Raw genomic sequence first — 21584 nt, 5'->3', positions numbered from 1 at the left:
CCCACAGTTAAAGCAGATTCTCTACATGAAACAATGATTTATTTACAATTCACTGCTCGAGGTCATTTTCCATTGAATTAGCTGCTACTGTGGTTACTATGTAGTGGCATGTAACGACACACGTTTCAAGAAATGGTTGCAAGTTGACAGTTCAACCAAATTTCAAATGTACATATTTGTTTTCTTATCTTTAAAGCAGTTTATGGTCAAGGAGAGACTACAAATGTCTACATTTGTAATAGCCTGAACTTTCCCTGTGACCCAAAACGAATGTGTATTATTAGTCAGGACTGGTGAGTAGGCTATAAATCATGTGTAGAGAGGTTAATCATTCTATGTTCTTCTAATTGATGGACGGCTATAAACCATGTTGTGTGTCAGGTGAGGGGTCTGCGTATATAGAAATTGTTGCTGTTTTAAAATAGAATGAGTGGGCAGGCAAGCCATATATGGACTGCTCTAACATTTCACTTTCTAGCTCAGCAACACACAAACATGGCCGCTTGATCCTACGCCTCTCTGCACACGCACGCGTGCATACACGTGCGCAAATACACACACACACACACACACACACACACACACACACACACACACACACACACACACACACACACACACACACACACACACACACACACACACACACACACACACACACACAATTAACTATTTTCCGTTCCATCCCCAGTCAAATCCTTACTCTTGTCCTTATCGTTAATCAGAGGGCGTGTAAAACATCGGTGTGAATTACACATATTTACTCTACTATTTACTGTCTCAAACTCAAACACATAAGGCCTACTTCATAGACTCATATTATGTTCTGTGACGACGATCAAAAATCGAAACGTCAAGAAAAATTGCCTACCTGTGCCATTTCACTGGGCTATAATTCTAAAAAAATATATATAGATTTTGGTTGCAGTAACAGAAATAAATGTACATTTGTTGGTAAAATGACATTTAAAAAGTGATTTAGAAACAGACATCAAGAACCTGTGCTGTGCTGCATTCGCTTGTCTTGATCGAGCAGATCGCTTCTCTCACGACTTTTATACTGAATTACGTCTTATATATTTTAAGCCGCGAGACATGTAATCTGACATATTACTTATGATCTCTCCCCTTTTTTAGTTACTCCATCATGATAAGTCCCCATAAACTCCCTTCACAAATAAGGTACACCTTTAAACTGTGCAATATTCCTCCCTCAAACAGCCTACTTTACCACGGCTCACTGGTTCACATGGTAAAATGTGGGGTTTTCTATGATCAAATCGTACATATTAGTGCACTAAAATACTGCTTGTTCCCTTTTGCATGTACACTAGGTGTACAAAGACATGGACAGTACAGTAGGTGTACACTAGGTGTACAAAGACATGGACAGTACAGCGGCTTCATGCCAGTAAACAGTTGGTCCAACTTTATTATTACAAGTAGTAGCAAAAACAAAGGCTTACTTTGTTATTGTAAAAGTTAACACTGATAATCAATGTTAAATAAGAGTCAACATTGATAATCTATTATAAACCAGACTAAATCCAGTACAAACTACCCTTGCATATGTATTCACACCTATGTTGAATTAAATGTTAATACAGTCAATAATTCCAGCTTACCTAATATACATTCAAAAATGATATTTAATCAGTGGAAAATATATCAATGATTAGCAAATAAGATAATACCATTTTTTTTCAAGATGTAAGTCAAGGTCAAGGTTGCATAATACAAGATTGATAATCAGTTATATTACACTGACGCTGGTAAACTTTACACACCTGAAAATAATCATGGTTGGGAAATTCCGTGTGTGTCGTTACCGTAGATACTGTAGCACCAAAGGCTATTACATTGCACACGTACGATTATTTATTACATATTATTTTTTACATAAGATTACAAAGTTAAATGTTGAATCTGATATCAAATAGCGATTTATTGTTGCTATGACATTTGTTCCACTGACAATGTAAGCATAAGATGGGACATTATAATAAAATGAAGGGATGTCTAACTACACTGTAGGGGGATTAGAGGAAACTGTCCGTTTTCTTTTCATAGAATGAGATAGTCTTCAATAAACTCAATTCATCTCTTCATTATCGATAATACATATTGTTGTATTTTAAACTAGTGAAGTAAATAAAATATGTATTTACTACAACTTGTGTAATGTGTTTGAATGCCAAGTTAAAGCTAAAGGCTATGACAAAAGTGGTAAACATTGTATTTGTGATTTCTCTTAAAAACAAATATACTGATTTATTCTACACTATATTGAGAATGGTATATTCCATATCGTTATAGTTATATAAATAACAATAAAGTTGTGATCACAAGGTCTCAATATAAGTTGTTAATAAAAGGTCTCGTATTTAGCTCACGTTCATTTAGAAAGTCAGGGTTTTTACTGGCATCTGTAGAATCTCTTGGGCTGTTTATTTCTTATTTATTTAACAAAAACAATGATGTATTCATTATTTAAGAGGGAGATCTAATACTTTCATTTACTTCTAATGTTCCTCAACTCCTATAAGCCCGGATTTCAGTCTAACCCAAAGGATTTTTGTGCTAATATTCTCTAAAGAAGAAATACTAAAAAAACGAACAAATAAAAGTATAATAACATCAAAACAAAGGGAATGTTTTAGGAAACACAAATATAAGGAGAAACGACTAATACATTCTTCAACACACTAAAGTTCTATGTAATTATGACTAGCAAATGTATTTTAATTTCAACAAAATTAAAACTTCAATGTAATATTTTCTGTTTTGCCTTTAGGTCGTCCTGCCTACTTTACTTAGAGCATAGTACTGCTTGTGTTTCAATATGAGACCTTACTGTCTGTTATAAACATACACAGTATGTGTGTGTTTGAGACTGAGTGAGACAGCTCTTCTATAAAAGATCTTTGTTCTAATATTCTCTGTTTTCTCTTTTTCTCTCTTCCTGACTGTTTCCATGGTAGGACTGTGTGTAAAACTCTGTTTGAGACCGTGCTACTCCGCTCCATGGGAGAATGAACACTGAAACACTGTAGGTCATTGAGCCCACCCCTTCCACCTCATCCATCTTGCTCACAGGGATGACACTGAGGAGTTTTGGGAAGTGTTTTTTTTCCTCTTTCCACAGCTTTTCCGAAGCGTATAGACACTACAACTCATCTGCCACCATCGGACTACAGTATTCCTTGGAACTATTTTTCAGAAGTTTGAATTCCATCATCCATAACTAGTTAGAGAAAGATATATTCATGAATACCAGCCTGCCAAATCTCCCTTCAGCAAATGTATTTTCCATCCCTATTCCACGGAAGTTGGAATTCCCTCAATGCCGCTAAGGAGACATTTATTAATTTATATGTTCCTCCTAAATCCCCCTTGGAACTAATTCATTTTCATACATGCCTTTGGGATAACAGTCATGGCATGTATATATATATATATATGTCTTCCCATAGCCTGTCTATGGCACATAGCATACCGGTATATGTGCATATATTTGCAGCAATATTTCCCTTACCTCTGGAAGTGTTCGTTGGACGTCTTGGCTCCCATATATCCTCCTTGGCTTTTCCCCGTCATTTCACCAGTTTGGCCGTTCTTGACACCTTCGATGTGAGCTTCAAAGAGAGCCTTATCCCAGGCCTGTTGCATGGCCAAACAAAATCACTAACTAGTCCTTTATCTTCACTAACCAACCACACACACCCCTCAGAAAAGTTGTTACTGACTGTCACCGTTGGAGGGGCTATAAATAAAAAATCCTTTGGTGTAACTCTCTCTCTCCCTTGCGATTGCTGACCGTTAGCCTAGGGAGGCTGTTGAATACTGTACGCGCGGTCCCACTCAGCAGGAACTTTTCCTCTCTCTTCCCTCTCTCTCTCTTTCTCCCCGGTGCTTCTCCTGACAGACAGCGACAATGGCAGCCAGCAAAGCCCCTGGCCTTAGCTCTCTCTCTCCCTCTCTCCCTCTCTCCCTCTCTCCCTCTCTCACTCTCTCACTCTCTCTCTCTCTCTGCTTTCTCTCTTCCTCCTCTTCTCCCCAGTGACAGAAAGTAAAACCCCAGGGGAGGAGGGTGATCAAAGGAAAACGACCACAGTTGAATGAAGAGTTTGAGGAAACGACAGAGGTGGGGAGAGTTGGAGGGATAGAGTGGGATAGGGAGGGAGGGAGGGTGTGGTAAATTAAAAGACTCTTGACCAAATTGGGAGTCCCTGCCTGCTGGCCCAGTGGTGGTAGTGTGTGCATCATATTCAGACGGTGTGTGTAATAACAGGGGAAGAGTCCTCCTTACGCCATGCTGTTGATTATCACCTCATGCTCACAAACACACACACACACCGACAAACACACGCATGCAAGCAGGCACGCACATGTGTGTGTATGTGTGAGTGTGTGTGAGCGTGCGTGCGTGTGCATGCGTGTGTGTAGGGGCTGCTCCCAGTCCCTAATTCCCTAGGACACAGTGTCAGATTATTCACATTTTCTGGTGGCCTGTCCGTCTGGGGTTACACCTCTCTGCCTGAGCCAAAAGTCCTGGGACCCCTTTCAATCATAAATCACTACTGGGGAAGAAAAGTACTGAGTGGAAGACTTAGCAACTACCCTCTCTATCGGTTCACTTTACCCTTAAAGAGTCAGCTACTACCCTCTCTATCGGTTCACTTTACCCTTAAAGAGTCAGCTACTACCCTCTCTACCGGTTCACTTTACCCTTAAAGAGTCAGCTACTACCCTCTCTATCGGTTCACTTTACCCTTAAAGAGTCAGCTACTACCCTCTCTACTGGTTCACTTTACCCTTAAAGAGTCAGCTACTACCCTCTCTATCGGTTCACTTTACCCTTAAAGAGTCAGCTACTACCCTCTCTATCGGTTCACTTTACCCTTAAAGAGTCAGCTACTACCCTCTCTACTGGTTCACTTTACCCTTAAAGAGTCAGCTACTACCCTCTCTACCGGTTCACTTTACCCTTAAAGAGTCAGCTACTACCCTCTCTACCGGTTCACTTTACCCTTAAAGAGTCAGCTACTACCCTCTCTATCGGTTCACTTTACCCTTAAAGAGTCAGCTACTACCCTCTCTATCGGTTCACTTTACCCTTAAAGAGTCAGCTACTACCCTCTCTATCGGTTCACTTTACCCTTAAAGAGTCAGCTACTACCCTCTCTACTGGTTCACTTTACCCTTAAAGAGTCAGCTACTACCCTCTCTACCGGTTCACTTTACCCTTAAAGAGTCAGCTACTACCCTCTCTACCGGTTCACTTTACCCTTAAAGAGTCAGCTACTACCCTCTCTACCGGTTCACTTTACCCTTAAAGAGTCAGCTACTACCCTCTCTATCGGTTCACTTTACCCTTAAAGAGTCAGCTACTACCCTCTCTATCGGTTCACTTTACCCTTAAAGAGTCAGCTACTACCCTCTCTACTGGTTCACTTTACCCTTAAAGAGTCAGCTACTACCCTCTCTACCGGTTCACTTTACCCTTAAAGAGTCAGCTACTACCCTCTCTATCGGTTCACTTTACCCTTAAAGAGTCAGCTACTACCCTCTCTACAGGTTTCCTAAGGATGAATAGTGCTGGCTGACTGAGGAGTGAGAGTGTCAGCAGTCAGTGAACAACCTTCCCCTTGCTTACTTTACACAAAAGACAGTCCTTCAATTGTACTGGCACATCTCATAGAATATTGGATCTAAAATATGAACACCTGTACTGTAAATTATTAACACGTTTTCTGTCAATTGTAAATAAGTATGGGTATCACTGCCTGAAGGGACAGGGTGGTGGTGGGATCAGACTGTGGTATCACTGCTTGAAGGGACAGGGTGGTGGTGGGATCAGACTGTGGTATCACTGCTTGAAGGGACAGGGTGGTGGTGGGATCAGACTGTGGTATCACTGCCTGAAGGGACAGGGTGGTGGTGGGATCAGACTGTGGTATCACTGCTTGAAGGGACAGGGGTGGTGGTGGGATCAGACTGTGGTATCACTGCTTGAAGGGACAGGGTGGTGGTGGGATCAGACTGTGGTATCACTGCTTGAAGGGACAGGGTGGTGGTGGGATCAGACTGTGGTATCACTGCTTGAAGGGACAGGGTGGTGGTGGGATCAGACTGTGGTATCACTGCTTGAAGGGACAGGGTGGTGGTGGGATCAGACTGTGGTATCACTGCTTGAAGGGACAGGGTGGTGGTGGGATCAGACTGTGGTATCACTGCCTGAAGGGACAGGGTGGTGGTGGGATCAGACTGTGGTATCACTGCCTGAAGGGACAGGGTGGTGGTGGGATCAGACTGTGGTATCACTGCTTGAAGGGACAGGGTGGTGGTGGGATCAGACTGTGGTATCACTGCTTGAAGGGACAGGGTGAGGGTGAGTGCAGACTGTGGAATATTGCACGTTAAACAGAGGAGTTGATTCAAGAAACGGTTATTCGGGGGGATAATATTATGTCTGGCAACCAACCCTAGGCCTGTTTCCACAGGACAAGAGTAGAGGATTGTCTAAACTGGGATTTCCTCTCTCTTCTCCTTGCCAGATATAGTATTAAAGCACAACAGTTTTCTTTGATAGTCCTGAATGGCTGGCTTGATGATATAACCACATCATTCAGACAGAATAAAAACACACCTTATGTAATAGTGGCCTACCAATGGAACAAAACGGACAATTTCACATGTATGACTCCGCATTACCCGTCTAATGTATCACCTGTCTCAAACTAGTAGCGACTATTTTTTTCTCCCTGAAAAGCTTGTTTCTATTATTCAGTTGTAACCTAACCCTACTGATGGAACATAATGGACTTCACAATTTCACATGTATAACACTCCGTTAAATGTGCCATCTCCCACTGGGCACAGACGTCGATTGAACGTCTATTCAACCAGTGTGTACTCAGCGGCGTCATGTTCATAACAACATCTGTATCCCTGAAAACATGTACGTCTCTTAATCAAACCATAACGCTTCTGACTGGGTGATGACAGATCAGCCTCCCCAATGTGCTTGAACCACAGACAGGGAGATAAATGTCTTCTAACTAGATAGACAAATAAATCATGATAATGCCGAGAGTACAGGCCGCTCAGGGCCCAGTGTCCTGGACAGGAGACATCAACTCTACATCTACACATCCTCTGTTTGGATGAGTGATGGCAAAGCTGATAGATTTCTTGTTGACAACCCCCGGTAACTCTGGGGGAGCATGCAGCCCAGTCAAAACTGTTCGCTGCTCTGGCACCCCAATGGTGGAACAAGCTCCCTCACGACGCCAGGACAGCGGAGTCAATCACCACCTTCCGGAGACACCTGAAACCCCACCTCTTTAAGGAATACCTAGGATAGGATAAAGTAATCCTTCTAACCCCCCCCCCCCTCACCCTTAAAAGATTTAGATGCACTATTGTAAAGTGGTTGTTCCACTGGATATCATAAGGTGAATGCACCAATTTGTAAGTCGCTCTGGATAAGAGCGTCTGCTAAATGACTTAAATGTAAATGTAAATGTACTCAACCGTGTGAGCACACACACCTGTGTATTTTTGGCCCGGGAGAGAGATACTACCACTGTATTGAGCCTGTGACAGAAGGAAGAAAGGTGCTTTTTGTCCCCTGCGATGAAATCGGGGAGGGGACTGTGGATCTGTCTCTGTACGTTCGTACGTCCCACACGGTACCTCAGACACCATTGGTCCAATTTTTATGAAACTTGGGTGAATGGTGCATCTTGCCATAGAAATCTGACATTTACAACATGACACTGAATGCCCGGTTGGGGGCGCTATAACAAGAGATTGAAAATGCTAACTTTAAAAAGTCATGGCCCTCACCCCGTTCAACCGAGAGTCGTGAAATTCGTTACATAGGTCCCTCTCATCATTCGTGGGGGACGACATGTTTATGTTGATTTTTTCCTTGATGAATAGAGTCATGAAACATTCAAAAAGAATATTCAGTGTTTGAGAATTCTTTTTTAGGATGTTCAGTGTTTGAAAGTTTAATTTAGGAATGTTCAGTGGTTGAGAGTTGACTGTATGATTTTGTGTATTGTACTTAGTCGATTGAAAATGTGCTTAGAGTTATTAAACAACTGCCTTTTTGATTGTTTTGAGTTTTGTACTAAGAGTTGTGAAAATGTACCACATACTTGTGAAAATTGCACCAAAGCGATAAAAAATTGGCATGAAATATACCGTAGCACTGACAGATGCCAATCATTTTTAATAAACTGAGAGTTGCCCATCTTTTTTAAATAATGTGTGTTTTTGGTTTTAACAGTAGATTTGAGGGAGAGGTGGGAGGAACCTGTGGATTAGAACACGTTTTGACAAACAATAAATGAAAGTGAAACAAAAGCTCTGTGTGTCCCTGTCAGACTATGGTTTAGTCTCATCACTTCGTCACAATAATTCACCAAAACACAGACAACCATAACAATCCACCCGGCCCTGCTTGGTTAAGAGCAGCTCCCTTCCCTCTCCATACGATCACTTTTCCTGAACAGAAACGTTCACGGAGGGTACAGCTGAGAATTCCATTCCCCAGAACACGGCCGCAGGGCATTCCCAGGAAGGGGTTGGGTGTGTTTATTTTGCGGGGGATTAAACCAGATGTGTGAAGTCATTATCTAGGCTTAGCTTTATAATGAAAACCATTTGAATATGCTACCTTTATGCCTCATTACCAAATCAAATCAAATGTTATTTGTCACATGCGCCGAATACAACAGGTGTAGGTAGTGAAATGCTTACTTACAAGCCCTTAACCAACAACGCTTTAAGAAGTAAAAAAAAGTGTTAAGTAAAAAATAGATAAGTAGAAAATAAAAGTAACATGTAATTAAACAGCAGCAGTAAAATAACTAGCAATGCTGTATACAGGAGGTACCGGTACAGAGTCAATGTGCTGGGGCACCGGTTAGTCGAGGATTATGCTAAACCCTCTGTGTTTGGACTCGACGGCGGGTATTTGACGTATGCATACACACACACACTCACACACACACACACACACACACACAGGTCAGCTGTGGCTAAAGCCATGGCATGAGAAGAAGGTATCTATTTCGCCTTGTCTGTTCTCTCATTATCTTGCTCTTTCATTCTCTCTCCCTCTCATGCTCACTCTAACCCTACTGGGGCCTGGGGCTCTAAGTCGCTTATGCCTGGAGCCGGCCCCCCAATCCACAGAGGACGTTGGTCGTTGGTCCCTGTTGCTACCTCCATATCTATGCGGAGAACGCCTGACCTCATAAAATAGGCTTAAAAAAGGAATGAAGGCACCGGCCGTCGCCGATGACAACAGCTCGTAAATTCCGTTGTTCACATGGGTATGACAGATGCATTTTTTCTATGGAGAACTAAAAGTACATAGTGACAGAGCATGGCGCTGAACATGGCACTGGGTTCAGATATGCCGTCTCCTGTGTTATATTAGTGGGGTTTTAGGTTTGAGGAAGAGGTACAAAGACGACTGTTTTAAATGGTAGTGAAAAAAAGACTTTGTAAACACTTCAAAACGTTTTATGGAATTGAACAGCCCTCACACACCAACACTTAGTTAACACTAGGTGTTAGGATTGTAAAAGCACAGGATGAAACAAGCCTAGTGTTGTTAACCAAAAGATTGAAGTAGCAAAACAAATGTTATGGACATTGTAATGACGTTTGATGCTGAGTAAAGAGTTAAGGTTGAGGCTAGGGTTAGGGTGGAACCGGATGTGGACATGAAGCTAGGGTTAGGTTGTGGTTGAGGGTTCGGGTTACGGCTAGGGTAACAGCTGTAAACAACTACTGACTATAAATGTTGTGTATTCCCATAGACATACTGTAGGTCATTGGCTATGAATTAAAATGATATTACCACATTTTCAAACTATTTCCAACTACAGCAAAAATGAATCGAACAACATTCACTCAACACATGTATTAAAGAAGAATTATTCAACTGTAGTTTAATCCAACAACTCACTCAACACATTTATTAAAGAATCATTACTAAACTGTAGTTTGATTTATTGTAACTTTATTTTATCTCTCACTCTCTAAGGGCTACATTGAAACCAACACCATTTAGTTCTGGGTAGTTAGTTACCAAACAAACACTAGTTTAATACCAGTCCCATCAAATAAAGTGCAACTGATATAATATTACAGTAATTGAATTAGAGGGTAAATCCATCTCATCTCCATTGGGGCCCCGGCGCCATGGTGTCTGAACCGCTAAACTGGCCTCCTGCGAGGGCAACAGGGGGAGGGAGGGCAGCCCCAACCCCAGTCCTCCAGCCCCAACCCCAGTCCTCCAGCCCCAACCCCAGTCCTCCAGCCCAACCCCAGTCCTCCAGCCCCAACCCCAGTCCTCCAGCCCCAGCTCCACACAGACAACCATAGCCCTGGGTTCATTAGGCACCAAACGGAACTAAACTGACTTAACAGGGAGGGATCACTATCTGCTCATTTTCATTTTCTGTTGCAATTACAAAACGTAAAAAGCATTTTCTGTTGCCTGCCCTAATGAACATGACCCTGGAGTTGCACATGAGGTGCCCTTGTGAACATGACTCTCATCTAGTAGCTTGCCTAACAACTGTTCTCTCCTCATCTCCCTGACGTCCTCTCCCCATGACATGTTTATTGGATGTGTGACACTGCACAGATCCTGTCAGACCAGACCACCGCAGTGCAAGGACAGGGCATCCAGTGTTAATAACGGGTCCCTTACCATCACCACAGAGTCAGACCTGGGTTCAACAGTATTAGGAACATTTCAAATCCTTTTTGCGATTGCTTTAACCTGCCTGGAGTGCCAGATGGGTGGGATTTGCTATTTTGTATCTATTCTATTGGTTCAATTGCGCCTGACGGGCATTTGATCGGGCATTTGAAATATTCCAAATAGTATTTGAACCCAGGTCTGATTCGTACAGTACCAGCAGCATAACGGCACCTGTCCGACAACAAATTAACTTGTTGGTGTGAATGGCTGTACATCCCGGACAGATTTATGTTGTGGTTTATTGAAGTTAGTCTCTCGCTTTATGTCTCTGGCCTGATTATGGGCTTGGGATCATCTGTTGATTACTGTGGCTGCATCCCAAATGACACTTTATAGTGCACTACTTTAGACCCGAGCCCTATGGACCCTGGTCAAAAGTAGTGCACGATAAAGGGAATAGGGGGCAGAACATGTAGCTCTGATTCCACAGGATATGAGGGGTAGATGAGTGGGAGGGGAGGAGCAGGTTGACATTTATTGTCATGAGTCTTCCCCTTAGATAGGTCAGCTGCAAAGTCAAAATTGGCTTTATTGTAAAAAAAAAATATTTAACTCTTAATTTAAGGTTAGGTTTAGGCATTAGGGTTAGCAATGTGGTTAAGGTTAGGTTTAGGCATTAGGGTTAGCAATGTGGTTAAGGTTGGTTTAAAATCCGATGTTATGACTTTGTGGCTGTGCCAGCTAGTGACCACCGTGCAGAGCTGCCTCCAGAACAAGATTCATGACAAAAAACACTAACATGCAGGGGAGGCACTAGCAATTCTGGGGACGACGACCACCTAACTGACCAGCAGTTCTGGGGGGGGGGGGTGACAACAATTTTGGACCCCCTTGTGGCCCCCCTAAATGTGGAGTATGAAATAATTTTTACATACATTATTTTTGCTATCGTTCTTTTTTTACATCCGTTATTAGACAGTGGCAACGCGGAACACTAATTTAACCCACACATTTTCTAGAGGGACGGCTTTAGGCGTAACACAACAGTATCGTACCACATGCAAAACGATATGACAACAATAACGTCTAATGTAACTGGCCCCTCTAACAGTACAACTGGCCCCAGCTTGGCCCCCCCCCAGTTGAAATGGTCTAGAACCGCCACTGAGGGGAGGAAGAGAGGAAGTGGGGGGAGGTTGGAAACTTGATTTTGTATGTTCTGTAGAGGTGAGAGGTGGAGGGCAGGAAAAGAGTCCTGTATTTTAATATGATAGATATATTGTTTAGTCGAAAGGGAGGAGGCAGAGAGAATGGATGGTAGGAAGAGGATGTGATCTGAGTTCATTTCAGCTGACGAGAGAGAGGGGCAACATTGCCTGGGTAGTCTTGGATAGATGTCATATCATCTGACAGCAATTACTTGACACTTGGATGAAATACCGAGTTCAGATCAGCTGACTAGGGACAGTGAGAGAGTGTGGAGTATTGCCTGTTCCCTGGCTAATGGCTTGGGCCTGGCAGGGCACAGGGGTATGAGGTGTTCTGTTGGCAGGGTGTGAGACTAGTCTGGTGGTCAGTTAGGTCAGTAATCAGTGTACTGTAGTCACGGTCAGTAGGGTCATTAAGCAGATGACTATCTATCCCAGATGTCTGGCTGACTGTGGGCACACGGTCTGGGGGGGGGGTCACACCCTTTCACATTCACTAACAGGGCACTGGGTTACCCTGGTCCCAGAGAGACCGTAACTGGCAAGACAGCCCAAACAGACGTTGGGCCAGGCTAGGTCACGGGGATTTCATCAGACAGAAAATAAAAAGTGTGAGGAGACGAGAGGATCACAATTAACTTCTGGGTGTCCCACTTGGCAGATTGAAATCCATTCAATGGTTCAATTAGGGCCATTGATCAGATGTTAATCTGGGTTTCATTACCTTCCTGACTAGTCACACCACTATACTGTTTCAGATTGACATTTTATCAACCAACTTCAGAAATACTGTCAGACTCATTGGTAGAAATCTATTTTCTTTCTCATATTTAGGAGCCCTGCATGGCAGATTGAAATTGATTCAATGGTGGCCATTGAATGTTCAACTGGGTTTCTGGTAGCTAGCCTCTTCACTGATATGATCCCCATGTCTAATATTACATCTTCCAGTATGAAACACCAGTAGGCTCAAGTGTCATGATCTCTAATCAATCTCTGTGCCACTCTAGACATTCACTATGTATATTATAGGTCCCTCGTTACACCTCGTGGTGTAACTTCATCTTATTCGTGGTCCATGTAGTTACCAGACAGATGTATGGTTCAGGTGAAGAGTTTGTGACCTAGCGCCACCCAGTGGTATAATGCTACACAGATCACATGTCACACTACAACTTACTTCACTACAAATGCACACAACTTCTCTTCAGGAAATGTCCCTTTTCTAGTTGACTTTAAGGCCACACAAAATAAAAGATCTATACAATTTAAACATAAGATTTATACGATTTTTATTGTTTTCTAATAGAGTAACAGGGAGAGAACAACTAGTTAAAATGCTGCAGTCAGTGTAGAACTAACTAATGACCTACAGCAGGGAATGCCAAGACACCGTTAACAAAAAGAAAGAATTAAAAAAAAATCTGAACGTTTCAAACCATTTTTCTGGTAACGACGTTACAACAAGTTAATAATATGTCATATCTTAAACATGGAAGATTATTCTGACAAACTGGTTATTATTTCTGTCTTTCACTATACCTCACAGTTTGAGATTCAAAGTGACCAACCAATTTATGATGAAAAATCATCAGCACAACATCAGCACAGACAAACAGTTTCAAATAAAAAAAGAACATGCATTTAAATCTGACATACAATGAGGTCAAAGGCTGCGCCAGCACTGAAATTCAACCCTCATCTCAAACATCAACACGACCACCTGAAAACACTGTTAAAAAATAACAAAACAGTCCAGAAAAAAACGAAATTAACTTTTATTTTCCCTCCTCGGCCGCTAAGACGATGGATGTCGTCATAACGATGGCATAGAGGAGGGAACAGTGGTGCAGCTACTAAGCGCTAGATGATGGACTTGGGAGTTCTGACGGTAGAATGAGAATAGATTCCAATAACGGCTGACCATAGAGTTCAGGTTGAGTTCTGTCAGAGTGGAGAGGACTGAAGGCTCAGAGTTAGGCAGTGCACTACGGAGGTGGATGAGGAAGAGGAGGATGATGATGAAGAGTTGATTATTCTTAACCATGGGTAGTGTCGTCCTCCACAAAGTCTTTCGCCTGCTCTGCCGAGATCACGTCAATGTGACTCACCTGGAAACACACACAGTGAGTGACCAATGCCTGTGTCTGAGTTCCACTGAGACAACCATCTTATGAAACATACTTTTCACGTCTCTGAATGCCAGAGGTTATTAAACTAGTCTAAAACTAGCCAGTGAGTGAGTAACCAGTACCCACGCATTCATACCGATGTGGACCAACGTGTAAACTTTTACGGAACTTCACCTTGTTTCTGAACTTGACTCCGTAGAACTTGTCGGCTGACTCCAGAAGCTCAGGTCTGAACGTAGTGGTGATAAACTGGGCATGGCCCGCCAGCTCTACAATCATATCTGGAACACACATTACACACGGGTAAGGATAAGAGATTTATAGATGTTATAATGCTTACATTTCTTCATGCTTGTTGAAGGATTGTGGTTGCCTGACGACTCACACTGAATTCTTCCACTGCTCTACATACTTCAGTCTGAGACTGCCATCATTGAAGCTGTTTGTGGTGACGTCAAAATGATGGGTGTTGTACATCAGCGATTGGATCATTTCTAACCAATCAAGAGTATCAAAGCCAATGAGACATTTTCAAATTGCTGCTGTGCCCAAGTGTGTTCTGGCTCTGGCCCAACCCATCCGTTTCTGGGACCAATCAGAACATGTTTGCGTTCTAGAAATCGTCGGGGAGGTACTCAGATCTAGACTCATTGTGAAGAAGAAACTAACGTCCATGGGCGTATCGTTTGGCCGGAGCAAGGAGTTCGGGGAGCCAGGCAAGGGTTGTGGATGGCCGAACATTGAAAATCAAGACAGAAAGGATAGCTGTAAATTCAACAGACTTATTTAAGTCAGAAAATCTATTTTACAGATACATTTGTCATTCAGCAGACACTCCAGAGCGACTTACAGGAGCAATTAGGGTTAAGTGCCTTGCTCAAGGGAACATTGACCGATTTGGCTCAGGGATTGAAACCAGCGACCTTTCAGTTACTGGCCCAACGCTCTTAACTGCTAAGCTACCTGCCACCCATTGAAAATCAAGAGAGAAAGGCTAGCTGTAAATTCAACACACTTATTCCATCTCTTCTTATCCGAGGGAGGCAGTCTGTGAGTGGTTGTGTTGTATAAAATATGCTATTAAAATATAATCTATTTATTTGATACGAGTGGTGTTATTACCCGAGACAGCCTTCCTGTGCTGTGCGTCCAGGGCCTGGTCAATCTCATCAAACAGGTAGAAAGGAGCGGGGTCACACTTCTGGATGGCGAAGATGAGGGCCAGGGCCACCAGGGACTTCTGACCTCCAGAGAGCTGCTGCATCTCCCTCATCTCCCCCTGCTTCCCCGTGAACGACACCTGGAGGGGGCAAGATGAGAGAAACAAATGTGGAATATTATTGAAAAGGAGATACACATACAGTGCCTTCGGAAAGTATTCACACCCCTTGACTTCTTCCACATTTTGTTGTGTTACTGCCTGAATTTAAAATGGAATCAATTGAGATGTTGTATCACTGGCCTGCACACAATACACCATAAAGTCAAAGTGGAATTGTGTTTTTAAAAATGTATAAAAAATGAAAAGCTGAAATGTCTTGAGTCAGTTAAGTATTCAACCCCTTTGCTATGGCAAGCCTAAACATGTTAAGGAGTAAACATTTGCTTAACAAGTAAGTTGCACAGACTATGTGTGCAATATTAGTGTATAACATGATTTGTAAATGACTACCTCATCTCTGTACCCCACACAATCATGTGCAAGGTCCCTCAGTCGCACAGTGAATTTCAAACACAGATTCAACCACAAATACCAGGGGAGGTTTTCAATACCTCGCAAATGGCACCCATTGGTAGATGGGTAAAAATGTATCCCTTTGAGCTTGGTTAAGTTATTAATTACACTTTGGATGGTGTATCAATACACCCAGTCACTACAAAGATACAGGCATCCTCCCTAACTCAGTTGTCAGAGAAGAAAGAAACCATGAGGCCAATGGTGACTTTAAAACAGTTACAGAGTTTAATGGCTGTGATAGAAAACTGAGGATGGATCAACAACATTGTAGTTACTCCATAATACTAATCTAAATGACAGAGTGAAAAGAAGCATGTACAGAATAAATGTTAAAAAAACATGCATCCTGTTTGCAATAAGGCACTAAAGTAAAACTGTAAAAAATGTGGCAAAGAAATGAACTTTGTCCTGAATACAAAGCTTTATGTTTGGGGCAAATCCAACAACACAACACTGAGTACAACTCTTCATATTTTCAAGCATGGTGGTGGCTGCATCATGTTATGGGTATGCTTGTCGTCGGCAAGGACTAGGGAGTTTAGGATAAAAATAAACGGAATGGAGCTGAGCACAGGCAACATCCTAGAGGAAAACCTGGTTCAGTCTGCTTTCCAAAAGACAGAGACAAATTAACCTTTCAGCAGGACAATAATCTAAAAACACAAGGCCAAATATACACTGGAGTTGCTTACCAAGACTGTTACAGTTTTTACTTAAATTGGCTTGAAAATCTATGGCAAAACTTGAAAATGGCTGTCTAGCAGTGATCAACAACCAACTTGACAGAGCTTGAAGAATTTTAAAAAGAATAATGTGCAAATACTGTACAATCCAGGTGTGCAAAGCTCTTAGAGACTTACCCAGAAAGACTCACAGCTGTAATCGCTGCCAAAGATGATTGTAACATGTATTGACTCAGGGGTGTGAATGCTTATGTAAATTAAATATTTATGTATAAAATGTTCTATAAATTAGTAAAACAATCTGAAAACATGTTTCACTGTCATGATTGGGCATTGTGTGTAGATGGGTGATATGCATTTACATTTTTACCTATTTTGAATTCAGGATGTAACAACAAAATGTGGATATGAATACTTTGTACATACACATTGACATATCGAATTTCATGACTTTTAACCAAATTTCCATGACCAACAATTGGTGTCGTCTCTGTACGTATAAAAAATAAGCGTAATGTGGAATCGACACTGGGAGACTGCTCTCTGAACCCATATAACATCGCCTGTCGTGGTGCAAGGCACTTAGGCAACTGTATAAAACACATGTGGTCAACCCTCAGTCTGGAGAACCTATGGATGTGCAGCCCTGCTCAAACACATCAGAGCCAGTTTATCAAGGTCTGGTTGAGCAGCTCATTTCTAAAATGTGGTTTGTTAGAGGGGGACTGGAATAAAAGCCTGCACACTCATTAGCTCTCCTGGAGGATGGTTGACCACCCATTAGCTCTCCTGGAGGATGGTTGACCACCCATTAGCTCTCCTGGAGGATAGTTGACCACCCATTAGCTCTCCTGGAGGATGGTTGACCACCCATTATCTCTCCTGGAGGATGGTTGACCACCCATTATCTCTCCTGGAGGATAGTTGACCACCCATTAGCTCTCCTGGAGGATAGTTGACCACCCATTAGCTCTCCTGGAGGATAGTTGAACACCCATTAGCTCTCCTGGAGGATAGTTGACCACCCATTAGCTCTCCTGGAGGATAGTTGACCACCCATTAGCTCTCCTGGAGGATAGTTGACCACCCATTAGCTCTCCTGGAGGATGGTTGACCACCCATTAGCTCTCCTGGAGGATAGTTGACCACCCATTAGCTCTCCTGGAGGATGGTTGACCACCCATTAGCTCTCCTGGAGGATGGTTGACCACCCATTAGCTCTCCTGGAGGATGGTTGACCACCCATTAGCTCTCCTGGAGGATGGTTGACCACCCATTAGCTCTCCTGGAGGATGGTTGACCACCCATTAGCTCTCCTGGAGGATAGTTGACCACCCATTAGCTCTCCTGGAGGATGGTTGACCACCCATTAGCTCTGCTGGAGGATGGTTGACCACCCATTAGCTCTCCTTGAGGATGGTTGACCACCCATTAGCTCTCCTGGAGGATGGTTGACCACCCATTAGCTCTCCTGGAGGATAGTTGACCACCCATTAGCTCTCCTGGAGGATGGTTGACCACCCATTAGCTCTCCTGGAGGATGGTTGACCACCCATTAGCTCTCCTTGAGGATGGTTGACCACCCATTAGCTCTCCTGGAGGATAGTTGACCACCCATTAGCTCTCCTTGAGGATGGTTGACCACCCATTAGCTCTCCTGGAGGATGGTTGACCACCCATTAGCTCTCCTGGAGGATGGTTGACCACCCATTAGCTCTCCTGGAGGATGGTTGACCACCCATTAGCTCTCCTGGAGGATGGTTGACCACCCATTAGCTCTCCTGGAGGATAGTTGACCACCCATTAGCTCTCCTTGAGGATGGTTGACCACCCATTAGCTCTCCTTGAGGATGGTTGACCACCCTTGATGTATAACATTGCGACATTACAACCAAATACGTTTTTTATGCCTTAAAATAATTTGCTCATTCAATATATCAAAAGATCAAATGGCTATGGTAGGCTACAAATCCTTTTATTCGGCTGAAGCAAGCCCACAAATCTTTTTCAGGAAATGTACCTTTTCGAGTTTAGTCATTTTATCTTATAAGTGGTTATTTGCAGGCAGACTAGCATCTATTGAGTTGCAATGTCCCAAACATTGAATGTTCAAATCAACTGAAAGTATCTACAAAACAAGTTGAAGGCACATATAATCCAAAAGAAACGCCAAATTAAATATTTTTCCTAATATAACTGTTCACGATTCACAAATTATTATTTTGATTCACTGCGATTGAACAGAATCCCAACTAATACAAAGGCAAAGTGAATCGTAAGTGTTGTCAAAATCTTTTAAATGAATCGCTCAAAAAAGTCAATAAACTTTATATGGCCTTATTCGCGTGTGTCGGTGGTTTTTTTGAGTCATGCCGAAAACATTAACACATGCTAATAACAGCTAAACAGTTAACTAGAGGGTACAAGATGTGTTTTGAATAGGCTATCTAGTTATTAGTCCGTTCTCTATCATATTTTATAGGCTAGGCCTACCTGGTGCCGCAATGTCCGACTGTCTCTCTCCTTGAGCAACGGCCCACTCGACTAGTCTCGCACACATAAAGGTGATGCCACCGAGGTATATGGTGATGCGCGCAAACACAGACGATGCTCAACTACACTTCAACTTGTGTATTCTACCTTCCAACATTAGGTTAAGACCCCAACTGAGTTCTTTAAAAGAAATGGTAAAGGGTTGCCCATCCCTGTTCTACATGAACCTGGAAATACGACAGAACCTTACCTTTTTTCAATATTAGGAAGAAAAGGTGACATGAGCAACAGCAAACTAGGATAATGTGATAGAGTCAATAATGAAACTAATCATGTCTTGCCCACGCTGGGGTTTTGATTACTTTGTGTAAAATAGGGAGAAAGAAATATCTTAAAAAAGCTATTCAGAGTACATATGACATTTTCACTATTTATCACAAATCTCTCTCGTGGTTCTTGGGTTCACTCTCAAACAAACACACACACACACACACACACACACACACACACACACACACACACACACACACACACACACACACACACACACACACACACACACACACACACACACACACACACACACACACACACACACACACACTTACCCTGATGCCGACTCCGGTGAACTGGTCTACAGAGGGCACACTGCTCTGAGAGCCTGAGCCCTTCTCGCTGTCGGTGCCCCCCTCCCCCTCGTCCTGGGACTGACCCCCCTCCGTGTCACCCTTTTTCATCACCAGGGTGGCCTTGCCCCCTGGAACCAGCTTCTGGAACACCTCACTGAAGTTCTTAGACACCTGAGGAGAGGAAAAATGGAATGGTTAGTCACTTTGAAACAGAAATTCTTACTGTAAAATGAAAAGAGCTTGTAAGTAAAAACTACTATTATCCATCCAGCAATGTGATTGATTGAACTCATGATGACAGAACTCAACAACAACCATGTCCTTCATTTGGGGTCTTGAGTTTCATATGGTTAAATCATGAACATTTCTCCTGTTGAAGGATAATGACTTATTCAGGGGGTTGAAGTCTCTGATTGAGACCTTGCTCAGATGGTACAGGTGTATGTGCAGAAGGCGTCACAGTCTATCTGTTAAAGACCTAAATCAGGTTGAAAGCGTACCAATATGAGAGTCGATTGAGGCTTTGATTCAAGGGTTGAAGCGTACCTGTCACCTAATGGAGGGGTTGGGTACTTGCCCAGTGAGGACAACATACCTGTTTGAATGTGAGCTGGATGGCCTCGTACTTCCTGAGCTCCAGCACGTTCATGAGCTCCATGATGGACTTGTGTCCTCGCTCCAGCTCGTCCTGGCGCTTGATCAGCTTCTCCTTCTGCTCAGAGAAGTTGACAAACTGGTCCAGGGCCTTCTTGTTCACGTGGCTGTACTTCTTCAGCTCTGTGTTGCACTGCTCTAGCTTACGGAACAGCTACAGAGGGAGGGAGGGAAAGAGAGGGAGTTAGGGTAACATTAAAAATGTCTTGTTCACGTGGCCATACTTCTTCAGCTTACAGAACAACTTGTGGGGAGGAACTTTTGGATGAAGAGGCAAGGTAACGCGTTACTACGCATGCTGTATTGTAGACATACACGTTTCAAGTGAAATGCTCGATGGCAAAGTGCCAAAGATGATATTTCTAATCATCATCTCTTGAGTATGAAGAGGAGTTGAAATAACCATAATCCCAACTCTGACACGTATTCCTTCAAAACACTCAAAACTATTAATAATCTTCAGTTTCTATGTCAAGTCAAGAGACCTATCAAAGAGAGAGGCTGTATAAGAGGTAGACTATCATCCTTAGGCTTCATCCACTTCTAGAATCCACTATCTGACCTGGCCCGGCTAATCAAGACTCAATGTCTTGGGGAGAAGGATTAAGGAAGCTAACCTTCATCCTCACGAAGTATGGGATATTTCTAGTCTTGTCAAGGAGACACACACTTATGAGAGATGAGCCAGCAGCCCACTCAACACACACGGAGGTGCCCAGGGACGCCGGGAGCCGGCTAACTAGGTGTCTGAGTCACAGTGAGATGGCTGCTGCTGCTTTCATAAGTGTGAGAGTGGGTGGGCGGTGTCACAGCCGTGTGTATGTGACCAGGCCCTGGCTCCTCGGTCGAGGCTTGAGGAGGCTCTCTGAGATTATTGTCGTCGTGACTGTTTGGCTTTGGCTGCTAATCAAAGTCCTGAAAGTTAAAAACAGGACAGGGAGCCCAGAGAGAGAGAAAGTGTGTTTACCTATAGAGTGTGTGTTCATTAAGCATTTGTTCAGAGTATGTGTGCAGGTTTATCCCTAGGGAGTGTCTGTGTGTTTATCCCGAGAGAGAGAGAGAGAATTCACCTGTTTGAGTGTGAGGGTCTGGTACTTCTCAAAGGCCTCCTGTGGTAAGGACCCCAGCTCCCTGATCTTCTTCATGCATTCCTCTTTCTTCTTCAGCAGCATGCCCTGTAGTAGGAGTAGTAACAGTAGCATTATGGTTTTAGTTGTAGTATCAGTACTTTATTACCACACAGCATCAGCAATGATCAGAGACACAAGGAGTAATAACAGGTGTTACCTGTCAGGTATTTTAAACGATTCTA

General features: G+C 43.0%; 2 protein-coding genes across 3 annotated transcripts in view; both read right to left on the bottom strand.

The window, feature by feature from the left end:
* LOC106564483 (RNA-binding protein 20) overlaps nucleotides 1-4096 on the bottom strand; it is a 69760-nt gene extending 65664 nt beyond the window's left edge. The window contains exon 1 of one of the 2 annotated variants that reach the window (XM_045691040.1): nucleotides 3536-4096. In XM_045691040.1, coding sequence (XP_045546996.1) covers nucleotides 3536-3669 — 134 coding nt within the window. In that variant the 5' untranslated portion in view covers nucleotides 3670-4096. The remainder of the gene's footprint in view (nucleotides 1-3535) is intronic. The other variant, XM_045691041.1, reaches the window with a different exon arrangement.
* A 9122-nt stretch (nucleotides 4097-13218) lies between these two features.
* The window catches only part of LOC106564479 (structural maintenance of chromosomes protein 3), a 28342-nt gene continuing 19976 nt past the window's right edge, over nucleotides 13219-21584 (bottom strand). Inside the window, exons 25-30 of the mRNA XM_045691039.1 lie at nucleotides 21343-21447; nucleotides 20214-20426; nucleotides 19598-19789; nucleotides 15198-15375; nucleotides 14250-14356; nucleotides 13219-14054 (exon numbers count right to left, since the gene is read on the bottom strand). Of these exons, the coding sequence (XP_045546995.1) occupies nucleotides 13983-14054; nucleotides 14250-14356; nucleotides 15198-15375; nucleotides 19598-19789; nucleotides 20214-20426; nucleotides 21343-21447 (867 nt within the window). The 3' untranslated portion in view covers nucleotides 13219-13982. The remainder of the gene's footprint in view (nucleotides 14055-14249; nucleotides 14357-15197; nucleotides 15376-19597; nucleotides 19790-20213; nucleotides 20427-21342; nucleotides 21448-21584) is intronic.

This window comes from Salmo salar, chromosome ssa12 (genome assembly GCF_905237065.1).
Source record: "Salmo salar chromosome ssa12, Ssal_v3.1, whole genome shotgun sequence".
Classification (NCBI taxonomy): domain Eukaryota; kingdom Metazoa; phylum Chordata; class Actinopteri; order Salmoniformes; family Salmonidae; genus Salmo; species Salmo salar.
The sequence above is the reverse complement of the archived record's forward strand: the minus strand, read 5'-3'. Positions and strand labels throughout refer to the sequence as shown.